Source organism: Salvelinus sp. IW2-2015, linkage group LG16, assembly GCF_002910315.2.
Source record: "Salvelinus sp. IW2-2015 linkage group LG16, ASM291031v2, whole genome shotgun sequence".
Classification (NCBI taxonomy): domain Eukaryota; kingdom Metazoa; phylum Chordata; class Actinopteri; order Salmoniformes; family Salmonidae; genus Salvelinus; species Salvelinus sp. IW2-2015.
In genome coordinates, this window is record NC_036856.1 from 20732412 (window position 1) to 20745907 (window position 13496).

Below are 13496 nucleotides of genomic sequence, written 5' to 3' on the forward strand. Positions count from 1 at the left end.
AGCCATGCCTCTGTCTGCTCGCTAGCTTTGGTCTTCTAACAATCTGCCCTTTCATTATGTCAATCATACCGTAGTGTTATTGTTGTGTTGATCATAGTGAAGGTTTGTGTGCTTTTAGCCTGGATTTTATTCTAATGAAGTCCAAATCAGTAGTTAAAAACATTAACAAAATGATCACCCACCACGTTTGCAACTTTTTGCAAAAATAATCTAATCTCCCCAAATTCCTCAATCCAGTGCATTTAATTAAGCAGAAGCATTATGTCTAGTGGGGTGCAAAATGAGACAAAGGCCTCTCTCTTAACCCGTAAGGATGATCATTTATCAGTCACGCCTAGCTCCCGTCTCTGGCACCGCCACCACTGCACGCATTCACACATGGCTACACATTACTAGACACCAGCGATTCATTGTAGTCCGGCTCCAAAGACAAACACGCACTACATCCTTGCCATTGTCCTGGCTCACGTCTGATGAAAAGGACTGGGTTTTAATACCCCTTTAAAGCACTGCCAACAACACAAAGCCCTGGCGCAGTAATTAAGTACATTCATTCTCTTAGAATGAAACATGAAACATTCGGTGCAATAAAACACATGCTTACTCACTGCTGTCTTCTCTCTCTCCCCCTCTTGTCTCTGGTTGTTTTTCTATTACTTCCTATTCTCTCTATTTTGCTGTTTTTTTTCCCTCATTTTCCAACTCATGTTTTGTTGTTTTTCTCTGTGTGTCATGTGTCCCCTTGCTTTGTTTGTTGTAGACACTGCTCTCCTGTGCACTACTTCTTCTGTGTGTTTACGGCCCACCACTGGGCCTCTCTCAGTCTCTGTTTCCCCAATCTCCATCCCAACCTCCAGCTGTTTATCTACAACCAGTTGGTCAGGTACAGTGCTGCTCTCGCCTCTCACTGCTGCCTCTGTCCCATGGAGCATGCTTGTGTTCAGCCACTACCACCAGTGGAAGCATGGGTGGAATGGTGTGTGGGGGGGGGCTGCTAGGTTCTTTCCAGTTAAAAAAAAATAATTCTCCAATAATTAGGGAATTGAAAGCTTGAAAAACACAAACCAAACACAAACCAAAGTCACCAGGCATTGCATGTACGATCACAACCGTATGCATGAAGGGGCACAGAAGTAATACAATTCAAAAAGTGAAAACAAAAGGCATTTTTGTCAATAATAATATGACCTCTCTTTGACCTGCTTCGGTCAAAGGTCATATTCATGTTAATATGGTTGGCCTGATTTAAGCGAGACTCTCCCATTGAACAACGAGAGCTCACTGTGGTGTTCCTTGGAGGCGCTCATTTAACTCTCATTCAGAGTGAATAAATCATTATCTGCATCTCCTAATATTCCTCATATTCATGCACTCACTACTTAGTTGGAACAAAGTCCCTAAGAGTAAATGCTGAGATATTAGGCTACAACCCATCTATGTGAAAGACGCAGTGCCTTTGGGCGTTGCTTTAACATATGATAAAGGGTTTCATCTGATTTAATGAGCCCAGTAAATCTTCACTGATTTTCCTGATTAGGTAACTGTTGCTTGTGATAGGCTAATGAGAATATATGTCAAGTGGGCTTAATAGAATTGGGAGCACAGTCTAGACCAAAGCCCTACAGTATCTTTCCCAACTTCAGTATGAATTAGGCTGGTGCAAGAGGGAGTGAGACAAAGCCAAACAACACAGTACTGTCTGGTACTTCTACTAATTATAGTCAATATGCAAAATAGCTGTTTAACTTGCATTGCATAACGCACCAGTCCTTTTCAATGTATAGTATAAATCCAAGCAATGGAGAATGAATTTGAACGTTGTCTTTTCTCTCAGCAGTGTACGTGGGAAATGCATTTTGACTCTTGTGTTGTGTAGAATTCATGTTGAAGTTACACCCATAGAGACATGTTGGATATTCTGGGGTGCGGTTTTGTATTGGACAGAGATGTTTGAGAGGTGTTAAATCAAATGCATGATGTTGGCCTGGTGATCAGGTCGCCACCACACTTTGTTTCTGTTTTTCCCCATTTTGACCAAATGCTTCTACTCTGTTGTTTGGGGAAGAGTTTGGGTGACTTGTGCACTATGGTGTCAAAATGAAACCATGTCTATCGAGGTAAACATGGTTTGTTGTGTGTGTGTGGGCGATCCCATAGGTTTTGAGTTTGCAGTGAAGATCGGCAGGGGGTGGTTGGGTTGACTGTTTGGACTGCTGGTGGCTCTGCTAGCATCTGCAATGTTGCCATCATTTCACTGCTCATGTAGATTGTGCCCTTTGTGCTTTCTCTCCTCCTCCACCCTTCTCTCCATTCCTCCGCTCCTCCCCACCATCAGGTTCCTGACCAAGCGGGAGCAGGGTTTGATGCAGCGGCGGAGGCATGCGGAGGAGCTGCTGGAGTGGAAGCAGAGGCTGGATGCTGAGGAGGCAGAGGTGAGGCACATGGAGAAGCAGGCCATGGCTGCCTGGGACAGAGAGTGTCCTAGAGACCGAGACCAGAGGTCAGAACAGAGAGAGAGCCCCAACGCCAGCCCCAGCCAGCACAGCCCTGAGGGCAGAACTGACAGAGGTGAGAAAGAGGTTGTGTATGACATGAAATAAATGGGCACCTGGTAGTATACAGTCGTTTCTGTTTACTGCCTGTTATCAGGTAATCTGTTTGCTTGCCTTATGTCATGTACTTTTATGAATGACAGAACGCCATACAGTCCATTTAGCTAGCTGCGTCTCAATGTTTGAGGCTGCAGGTCTATCTACTCTTGACCCATGACCTTTGTATCTCCTCAGACTCTGTGAGTGAGGGTGACTACTCCCCAGTGGTGACTGGCTCCAGCGTGCACACAGAGCTGTCTGGGTCCCAGCAGCCAGACATCCCCTCCACTGATCAGCCTTGCTCTGTCTCTGAGCTGCCCTCTGCCCAGCACAGCCCCTCTATCTACACCCAGGACTTTGACTCCCCCTCTGTGAGCAGGAGGGTAATGCCCTGTGCATGTTGGGATTTCATGTTTTGCAGTAATGTATTAATACAGTAGAAGACATTGATTACATGTGTTTATTAGCCTTTCCATAAGATTAGGAAATAATGTTAAAAGAAATCAAAAGCAGCATGTGTAAGGAATATGGAGGGAATTGTATAATGAGTTTACAGAATCTGTTTCCCTCCTGAGTGCAAATTGAGACTTTGTTAGCTCTCTCTTCCCATCGCTGGGCAGCTCAGTGAATGCAGGCCTTTGTCCAGGCTCCAGGACCAGTTGCTGCTTTCAGTGAATTGTCACTTCTCGTGATCAATGAATTTGTGCTACTTGATTGTTTTGTTACATGCAGTATTGTTAATCAACTGCCCTATTAGGTCAAGAAAAAAATCACTACTTTCACCCAAATTATGAAAAACATAATATGTAGTTATCTGAGTTAAATCATTTTAGGAATGTACATTTTTTCAGTCATTTAGCGGACGCTCTTAACCAGAGCCACCTACAGGAGCAATTAGTGTAAGTGCCTTGCTCAAGGGAACAAAGACTGATTTTTCACCTAGTTGACTCTGATTCGAACCAACGACCTATTGGTTAATGGCCCAACGCTCTTAACCGCTACCTGCAGCCATGTGCAAATGGGCTATAAGCAAGAAGACTAAAACAAGGCAGAATATGGCATATTTGAATCCATTAGGGACACTGCCTTTTGAGTGTGTTTGTTTTTGTGTATGTGTGAGATGCTTGGCATGGTTAGTTAGTTGGAGAATGCTGTTGTGGTGAATGTGAGACTGTGTCCTGAATTCCCCTTGGACCCTATCCTTTTTCTCTGTTGAACAGTCTCCTTCACCAAAAGCCAGCCTCGACACTAACACACACCCAGAGGGCAGCAGCAGCAGGATGCAGCTCCGCTCCTCCTCCAGGACCGCCAGCCACGACCCCAAGGCCACTGACACCCCTTTAGGCATACACACAGGTGAGTTGGCCACAATGTCTGGAGTAGTAGTCCCTTCCAAACTGGGGCATTATTTTGTATTTTCTGTTAGATATGTTGAAAGGCAGAGTAGAAAGATGACTGACTGTGCAGGCATAATGTGATGCTGTAAGATAAGGATTGTGCGTGCAGTTCCCTGACGTTCAACCTGCTTAGTTGTGTTATGGGAGTATGGAAGCTTCCTGCCTGTGTCACCGAGCTACATTCATAGTCCTTAAACTGTTGCTGATTCTGTGTAAATATCATGGTGGGAATTTCAATCTTCAGGTTTTACCATTAACCATAACATGTACTTGTGCATGCATTTTTGGAGTATCCTATGAATGTTGGTATTGACAAACACCAAATAATGACATATTAACCCCCCCCCCCCCCGCTCAGAATTTGAGTTCTGTAGCTCTAATTTGGATTACTTTATACTCATCAGTCTGGATTTAGCATTCTAACAATACTTATTGTGCCACACAGAGCCCGTGTCAGATCAGAGAGATATCGAGAGCCGTATCCGTGCCCTGAAAAAGGAGCTGCGTAAACGCAAGTCTGTGGTGTACCATCTGAAGAAAGAGCAGAAGAAGAGGCACAAAGAGCGTCTGAAAGCCCAGGAGGCCAGCCTACTGAAGCAGCTAGAGGTCAGTGTGTGTCTGTCAGAGAATCCTAGCCTGCCCTGCTCCATTCAATGAGACATGACATAAAGAGTGACTGACTGACCTTTTTTTTTTTAAATGTATTACGTCTAGTCCTACAATGACTTCATTGAGAAGACCAAGACTGAGTTGAATAAGGAACCAGACTCGACACCCTCTGCCAAGCCTCAAATCAAGGCCCCCATCTCAGCCACAGAGAAGCACAAGATTAAACCACTACCTTCTTACAGGTACACCATCGCACTTCACTATATGTATGATTCGCAAACTGATCAATTGGTCTGCTTTCATGGGATCTTAATCGGAATATTCTAATATTCTCCCCAGGTCTGAAACCAGCAAAAACTCGAAGGTTGTCTCTGACTCTGAGAAAGCTGAGAAGACCCTTCCACATTCTCCAGTTGGACAAGGTAGGTTGTGGATAAGCACTGTCAATAAGTGTATTTTTCTCCTCAAAATACTCTCTAAGACTTAGACATTTGTGCCCATACTGTGATCATAACACACATTGTTTAATGCGTTGTTGATTTGTTTTCAGATGACCTCACACAATCTGGGCTCAGTAAATATACCTCAGGGCATGAGGAGTCCTCAGACGAGGACCCCCCTACAGTCACCCCAACTCCAGTGTATGGGAGTCCAGAGCACACCAACGGTCTAAGGGGCCTGCTATCCCCCGAGCATCTCCCCAGGCAGCCTTCTGAGGGGGAACTCCCTCTGAGGGAGCCAGCCAGACCACAGGCCACCGACTCGGGGGATGAGAGCGTTGTCTCCAGCCTCCGGTCAGAGGTCATGGAGGAGCTGGACTCTGTGAAGTCTGAACTCTCTGAGCATTCTCATTCCCGCTCTGAAGACCGACACTTTGACCATCTACTCAAACTTGACCTAGAGCAGAGACCAGCTTCCCAGCAGCACCAGTCTCTGTCTGAACATGTTTCCATAAAGAAAGGAGAACAAGGGCTTTCCCCGATAAGCAGTCTTGATGTTGATGAGAAATCACCATCCCCCATCAAAGAGCGATCATACAGCCCTGAGTCTGATGCTTTTTCATCAAATAGGGACTTTTCAGCCAAGGGTAAGGAGGCCTCTCCTTCAGCTGATGATTATCATGAAGACTTTGAATCCTCAGTGGAGTCGTCACTCAGGGAGGACAACCAAGGCTCCAAACCTACCTCACCGTCCCGCCAAGAGACCAAGGAGGCGTCCCACAGTAGTTCACCCTTCTACAGTAGTGAGGAGGATATCGGTGAAGCGCTGAGTGAAAGATCTGGAGCTAGTTGTGGCAGTCCTTGCTCTGAAGGACTTCTGGACCTGAATAGCCAGACCAAGGATTCCCAGGAGAAGGTGATTAGTTCAAAACGCTCCCCAACGATCTCCCCTTCCCAGACACCACCTTCACAATCAGTGGATGAAATGCCTAACTTCACCATTGGGGACAGGGTTTTGGTGAGCAACGTCCAGCCTGGTACGCTTAGATTCAAGGGCCACACCAGCTTTGCCAACGGCTTCTGGGCTGGAGTAGAGCTGGACAAGTTTGAGGGAAGCAACAATGGCACCTACGATGAGGTGGTTTACTTTGAATGTGAGGAGGGCCATGGCATCTTCGCTCCTCCAGACAAGATCTCCCATCTGCCAGATAAGTTTGAGATCTATGTGGAAACCACGGAGGATGAGGACTCTTTCCTTGACGACCAGTCTGAAGACGAGACAAAGAAACGCCACATTGAGAAGACACACGGGGGGAATCTGACAAATAGAAAAGAGGAAACATCTCAGAAGAGTTATGATTCTGAAGACAAAGGACCTACTGATGTGAATGATGGTTCAGCTGAACACAAGATAAACCTGACCAACTCGCATGAGTTCAAAGAGGGAGAGTATCCAATGTCCAATGGAAGAACCAAGACAATCATTCTGGACCTTGAAGATGTGCCTACCAGTCTCTTCAGCACTGACATAGACAGTAAGATAGCCTTGGGGAAGAAAACTCTTAATGAGACCACTACCCTCATTGAGAGGAAAGGCCTAGATACCCATCAGAAGTCTACTCCAGAGCAAACCGTGGAGAAAGACGCCCTCAGTGCTTTTGCAGATAAGCTCCTCAACAACTTCATGAAAGATGCTGTGAAGCAATTCGCACAGATCAGAAAGTCCAAAGAAGAGAAGATATCAGCTTCTAATCAAATGCAAGATTACCTTTTTAATGATGAGGGTAGGGAGACTGTCTCCCAACCACAGTCTGTAGCACAAAGAGATGGTCTGCCCTTCTTCGTAGATGCAGAGCAAGAAGAGCAAGTCTCCTCTCCAGAACTCTGTAACCGGCCTGTGAGTTCATCTGACCCTTTCTAAAGACATTTATAGAGTAAATGTTCTAAGTGTTAAAACAAATAATTTAGTCCTCTAATAATGTGATAACCTGAAATCATATCATGTGTAACACATTGAATTTCAAATGTATAAATTCCTAGTTTTTCAGTTAAAGTACTTAAAAACCTCTACCGCTTCTCTCTCCCGGATCCGGGATCCTCCTCATCAAAAAAGCTGACTAGCATAGCCTAGCCTAACGCGACAGGGATATCATATAATATAATTTTCATGAAATCACAAGTCCAATACAGCAAATGATTAGAGGATTGTGAATCCAGCCATCATTTCCGATTTTTAAAATGTTTTACAGCGAAAACACAATATGTATTTCTATTAGCTAACCACAATAGCAAAAGACTCAACCGCATATTTTCACAATTTTTCTACCGCATAGGTAGCTATCACAAAACCGACCAAATAGAGATATAATTAGTCACTAACCAKGAAACAACTTCATCAGATGACAGTCTTATAACATGTTATACAATAAATGTATGTTTTGTTCGAAAATGTGCATATTTGAGGTATAAATCATAGTTTTACATTGCAGCTACCATCAAAAATATCACCAAAGCAGCCAGAATAATTACAGAGAGCAACATCTGTCTCTTATACACATCTAGATGTGTATAAGAGACAGGAGTAGAGCAAATGAAAGATAAACATCTTGTGAATCCAGCCAATATTTCCGATTTTTTAAGTGTTTTACAGCGAAAACACAATATAGCATTATATTAGCTTACCACAATAGCCAAACACACAAATGCATTTATTAGCAGCAAAAGGTAGCGATCGCAAAAACCAGCAAAAGATATAAAATTAATCACTAACCAAGAAACAACTTCATCAGATGACAGTCTTATAACATCAGGTTATACAATACACTTATGTTTTGTTCGAAAATTTGCATATTTAGAGCTGCAAACCGTGGTTATACATTGTGAATATGTAGCATCGATTCACCAGAATGTCCGGAGCTAGTTTGGACACTCACCTAATCTGACCAAAGAACTCATCATAAACTTTACTAAAAAATACATGTTGGACAGCAAATGAAAGATACACTGGTTCTTAATGCAACCGCCGTGTTCAATTTTTTAAAATAACTTTACCATAACAAACCGCTTACGTTATAGCGAGACAGCGCCCGCCAAAACGGCGGATAATAGGACTCAACATTTTACACAGAAATACGAAATAACATCATAAATTGTTCTTACTTTTGCTGAGCTTCCATCAGAATCTTGTACAAGGAGTCCTTGGTCAAGAATAAATCGTTGTTTGGTTTTAGAATGTCCTTTTCTCCTGTCGAATTCGCTCCACAAGGCTAGCCAATGTTGATGACGTTCCCAATTTCTCTCGACGCAGAGAACGGAAAACTCCAAAAGTCCCAATAAACGTTAAATAATCTGATAAAACTCGGTTGAAAAAACKTYCTTTACGATGTTATTATCACATGTATCAAATAAAATCATAGCCGGAGATATTAGCCGTGTATACCGAACGCTTATCATAAGACAATATGGAGGTGCTTCCCGCGCCTAGGTAGAGAAAGGAAATTCTGGACACGTCATTCCAAGAGCTCTTGTTCGACCTCAGATCAAGCTAGACACCCCATTCCACCTTCCACTGCCTGTTGACATCTAGTGGAAGGCGTATGCAGTGCATGCATATCCATAAATATAAGGCAATTCAATAGGCAGGCCCTGAAACAGAGCCTAGTTTTCAGATTTTTCACTTCCTGTCTGGAAGTTTGCTGCCAAATGAGTTCTGTTTTACTCACAGACATAATTCAAACAGTTTTAGAAACTTCTGAGTGTTTTCTATCCAATAGTAATAATAATATGCATATTGTATGATCTAGAAAAGAGTACGAGGCCATTTCATTTGGGCACGATTTTTTCCAAAGTGAAAACAGCGCCCTCCTATTGACAAGAAGAGACTTGATCTAGTAAATGATTAAACAGAACTGATAAGATAACTGAGGAGGAATGTAGCAATAATTGCATTTAGCAGCACTATCGATAACCATCCTGTCTTGATTTGACCTCAAAAGACCTCAATGCGATTTGTTTGAGTCCGAAGGTCAAACGACAACTGGGACCAAGAGGCTTATGTTGACAGATATCCAGTTGAATTTGGTGCTCTATTTTCTTCCCTTTTGTAGATTTTCATCACAGTCTAACATAAACTTTTAGGTTTTTATTGTTGTTGTTTTTTACTGTGAGTGACTTGTCTTTCCTTCCTCCCTCTCTCTTTCTGTAGGAGAGTCCAGTGTTGGGGGCCAGTGGTCAGGAGGAGTTGGCCAAACGTCTGGCTGAGCTGGAGCTGAGCCGCGAGCTACTGGATGAACTGGGAGACGAGCAGGACTGGTTCGATGAGGACTATGGCCTCAGCTCTCATAGAGAGCAGCAAAGACAGAAACGGAGGCAGCAGCAGCAGGAAGAAGAGGGGCTGTCTGCTGGCTCAGGATGCCAGGTGAAGACCCCACCCAGACCAGAGCTGCCCCTGCAGCCCAAGCTCCCTGAGCAGCCTGCTATGGTGGTTCCCCACTCCGCCCCTGAAGTGGAGAAACTGGTCCATGCTGCCACCCAGGAGATCTGGGACAGATTTAACTTGGGCCAGGGCACACAGACCCTCGCTGGTCTCCCCGTCCTCAAGCCTTCAGAGGAGTTCCTGGGCTGCGATACCATAGGCCAGGATAAAGGTCAATGTGTTCGCAGCTACAGACAGGTAAGACCACATTGAAAAGGATTTGCCACAAACATTTATACTATATGAAATCCTCAAGACCCATGTAATTTATTGAAATGTATCCATTGACATAACCTTTGCTTATCTGCAGGCTGTATATGACTTAACATGGGAGATCATCCAGGAGATCTTTGCAGAGGATCCTAACGCCCATCAGCCTCAGTGGGTGAAGCCTCGACGCATGAACTCCTCCTACTTCCATAGAGTAAAGAGCCCTGGCGACATCACCAGGGTTCAGGTGTGTATTCCATGTTCATGGTGGCATCCAATGTGGGTAACACTTCAGTGTTGGTGGTTTGATTTGCTAAGATCACAATGTAATATTTAACCTTGTCTTCTAAGGTGTTCATCACCACCGAGGTGTTGAAGCTGTATGGCCTGAAGAAAGACCACAACCAGAAAACAGATTGGCAGAAGATGCTGAAATTCGGGAGGAAAAAACGGGATCGGGTAGATCATATTCTGGTAAGGGCATTGAACAGTAACTTCAGGAGTTAGTCAGGAATTTTCCAATTTCAAAAAGTCCTTTATTTTCTGGTAGTAAGTATTGTGCATTTTCAGGTCCAGGAGCTTCACGAGGAAGAGTCTCAGTGGGTGAACTATGATGAAGATGAGCTCTACGTCAAGATGCAGTTGGCTGACGGGATCTTTGATGCATTAATAAAGGACACAGCAGAGGTTCTCTCTCAAATTCAGGAGAAGAGATCAAAAAGGGCCCTTTCCTGAGCTTTTAAACCTCCGTTTTAAACCCACCTTCCACCAGACATTTCCTCCCACAGCCAATGTGCCAATGATCTCCGGATGCCTTCATTTCAGTCAAACTGGTACCTCTCTGATACACAGATTTGGATCAGCTAATTGTGGATCTACCACATGTCTTACACCAAACATCTTTGATCCAGCCTTTAACCAATATGTAAAGCCTCCCACGCTGGCCCACCTGTTCATGGCCAGTCAAAGATGGAGTAGACCTAGTTTTGCATTAAATTAATCAATGCTGCTAAATGTAATGTTCCATGACAAACTCATGGTTTTTGTGATGAGCACAGGGGTAATCTGACAAGACACTAAAGACGGGACGATAAGGATTAATAGAGTATGGAAGAATCATTGGGGTTATCAGATTTTTTTTTAAATTATAGTATACAAATAAATATTTTGCCTCCTGTATTGTGATATTTATTGTGAACTATTTGATTAGGATTTTTTTTTTTGAATTTGTAAGTAATCTTGCTGTTAACATGTTTAGAAACAAAGTTTATTTTAGAATTTTGTAAAACAGACTGATGAAATAACAAAGCACAAAAATAAATGGGAATGTGAAAATGGCAATTCATTGTATAGGGATTTAAAGGGAATGTTGTTGAAAAGACCTGCAAAGATGCCTATTTGTATTTAATATTTAAATATCTTAATATTAGTAATTGATGGATTTGAACACTGTCCCGTTTCTTCCATCGTTTTACCTGTTAACTAGCCTCTTGGCCACAAACAGATACCAAGAGGTTCTACACGTTTAGTTTAGAAACCTTTAATTCTGTCATGCTGGATTCAGTTAAAGTGCCTCTTTTCTGTTCTGTATGATTATGAATTGCCTCACTCAAGAAGAGCAACACAATTTACAGGCCTTAAGTGATGTCTCTACTCTTATGGACCTCCTTTATTTTAATGTTATTTACATACATATACCATGTTTTTCATAAATACCTAAAGGATAACTTTTCCCCAACTGGGTAAACCTTCAGTCTCTGCCTTATTCTGTGTCTACCGAAGCATAGTTCTATCAGAGAACACCTTGATATCCCCCATTTGCCTTTTGGCATTTGAGTCACTAATTCAGAAATATTAGAAATGCAATACAGACAAGCAAGTATTGCATTTCTAATGTTTCTGAATCAGTGACTCAAATGCCATTTATGGTAGGTAGATTAACTAGCTTCTGTGTCGTTATGCCTCTGTGGGTGTCACTGATGATACACATTTGATATACTGTAATGGAACCAAGTGTTCTCGCCATTCGTCCACGTACACAATGGCTTTTGCATCATGGTAACACGTGAGTCATGGATTAATCTGTGTGGGTCGTAGCTTTCAACATTGATGTTCAAGGGCTTACTCTTCTTTAGCTACTTCAGTCCAAGAATACTGTGATGTAGCTACAGATGAATTTAACATGCATGACTATGCTTGTCAACTGTAATGTCTGTTAGCAAAGTGACTTTAATGGTGGTAATGAAAGTTTGCATACCAATTAGCATTTACCACCACTGTTCTTGTACCGGACGAAGGGGGAGATATTTAAACGGTCTATTGCTAGGGCTCTGACTGTACATTTCCCTTTGATACCTGTTTCTCCATGATATGCCTAATTTCTGGTCCCTAGATGTGTTTAATGAGAGAACTATGATGTGATTTGTACCTAAGAAATGCATTTCCACAAGGCTGTATTGCAACACTTCCCCAGGGATTGACATTTAGGGATGCCCTGTTTTGGGGCTGCAGGTAGCCAAGGGGTTAGAGAGTTGGGCCAGTAACCGAAAGGTTGGTGGATCGAATCCCTGAGCTGACAAGGTAAAAATCTGTCGTTCTGCCCCTGAACAAGGCAGTTAACCCACTGTTCCTAGGCCGTCATTGTAAATATGAATTTGTTCTTAACTGACTTGCCTAGTTAAATAAAAGAATACCAAACTGCAAAGAATTTCATAAGCCTAAAATTGATATTTCTGGGTCCTCCCAGTTAAGTGAAAGACAAAACATTTGTGGGGCAAGTTGAGCCTGGTGAGAATTTTTGTACTGACAACCATTATACTAAGAATTCCAGTACTGATGTTTCTGATTCCTCCCATATGTGTAGGTGAAAGGCAGGCAATATGACACTTCTGAGTGTAAATACGACTAATAAAACTAACTAGCTCATTTACATTTTCTGGGAAGTGATCATAATCTTCGGGTAACTGAAAAATACTCCTGACTTGTCCGACTTTAATGTTAATCCCTGGTGGTCTAGAATGGTAAAAAAAAAATCTGAATTGATTGTAGTTTGGGGATGAAATGTCCCATTTATATCTATGCAGTATTTGTTGGTTGGATACATTGTTTTACAAGCCAGCTTTGTAGTCTCATTGAATAACAATGTAGTTGAAGTTCTCTGGGCCTCCCATAGGACAGTCAAAATGCCTCAAATTGTTTTCAAACTGCTGTCTGTCTTTCGGATTGTGTTGAGCCTTACTGTGAAAGGCACAAGCTGAGGCACACCAAACAATGTTTTATAGAGATGCTGACTAATGGAGAGTAAATTATAAAAATAAAAAGTCTCACATTAATTATGCTCCCAAACATTTAATGGGAATAACAACCAACGTTTTGGCATGCAGTGCCTTCTTCAGGGTTCCCTTGCTATGAGGACAGGGATTTCAATTCCAAAACAAAAATGTATATTAGGCAAAAATGGTTAGATAATCAAATGGCTTGTGGACTAGCGAAATCTTTTTGCATCTTTAAAGTGTATGAATATTTATAATAATGTACTACTGTGAGAGACGCAGGTGCACTTGAAGACTTGTACATTGTTTTATGGAGTGTTCTTGTATATTCACAATCTCCTGTTGGATCAATCACTATTGAACCTATACGATTATTGTAAAATAAACATTGTTCACTTTGCGGATATGTATATAGTATACATATATATTTGTTAACTAAATTGAACTTTGAAATTGTAAATAAAGCTTTCATTATTTCCACATATTAAATGTTGTATTACCTG

The 13496-nt window shown here is 42.4% G+C and overlaps 1 protein-coding gene across 4 annotated transcripts in view; it reads left to right on the top strand.

The window, feature by feature from the left end:
- Window positions 1-13482, top strand: part of LOC111976150 (centrosome-associated protein 350) — a 36774-nt gene extending 23292 nt beyond the window's left edge. For 2 of the 4 annotated variants that reach the window (XM_024004909.2, XM_024004910.2), the window contains exons 27-38: window positions 761-883; window positions 2336-2568; window positions 2787-2974; window positions 3812-3947; window positions 4434-4594; window positions 4703-4839; window positions 4937-5019; window positions 5148-6934; window positions 9242-9709; window positions 9822-9968; window positions 10073-10195; window positions 10292-13482. In XM_024004909.2, coding sequence (XP_023860677.1) covers window positions 761-883; window positions 2336-2568; window positions 2787-2974; window positions 3812-3947; window positions 4434-4594; window positions 4703-4839; window positions 4937-5019; window positions 5148-6934; window positions 9242-9709; window positions 9822-9968; window positions 10073-10195; window positions 10292-10456 — 3751 coding nt within the window. In that variant the 3' untranslated portion in view covers window positions 10457-13482. The remainder of the gene's footprint in view (window positions 1-760; window positions 884-2335; window positions 2569-2786; window positions 2975-3811; window positions 3948-4433; window positions 4595-4702; window positions 4840-4936; window positions 5020-5147; window positions 6935-9241; window positions 9710-9821; window positions 9969-10072; window positions 10196-10291) is intronic. The other 2 variants (XM_024004911.2, XM_024004912.2) reach the window with 2 other exon arrangements.
- The last annotated feature ends 14 nt before the right edge of the window (window positions 13483-13496 follow it).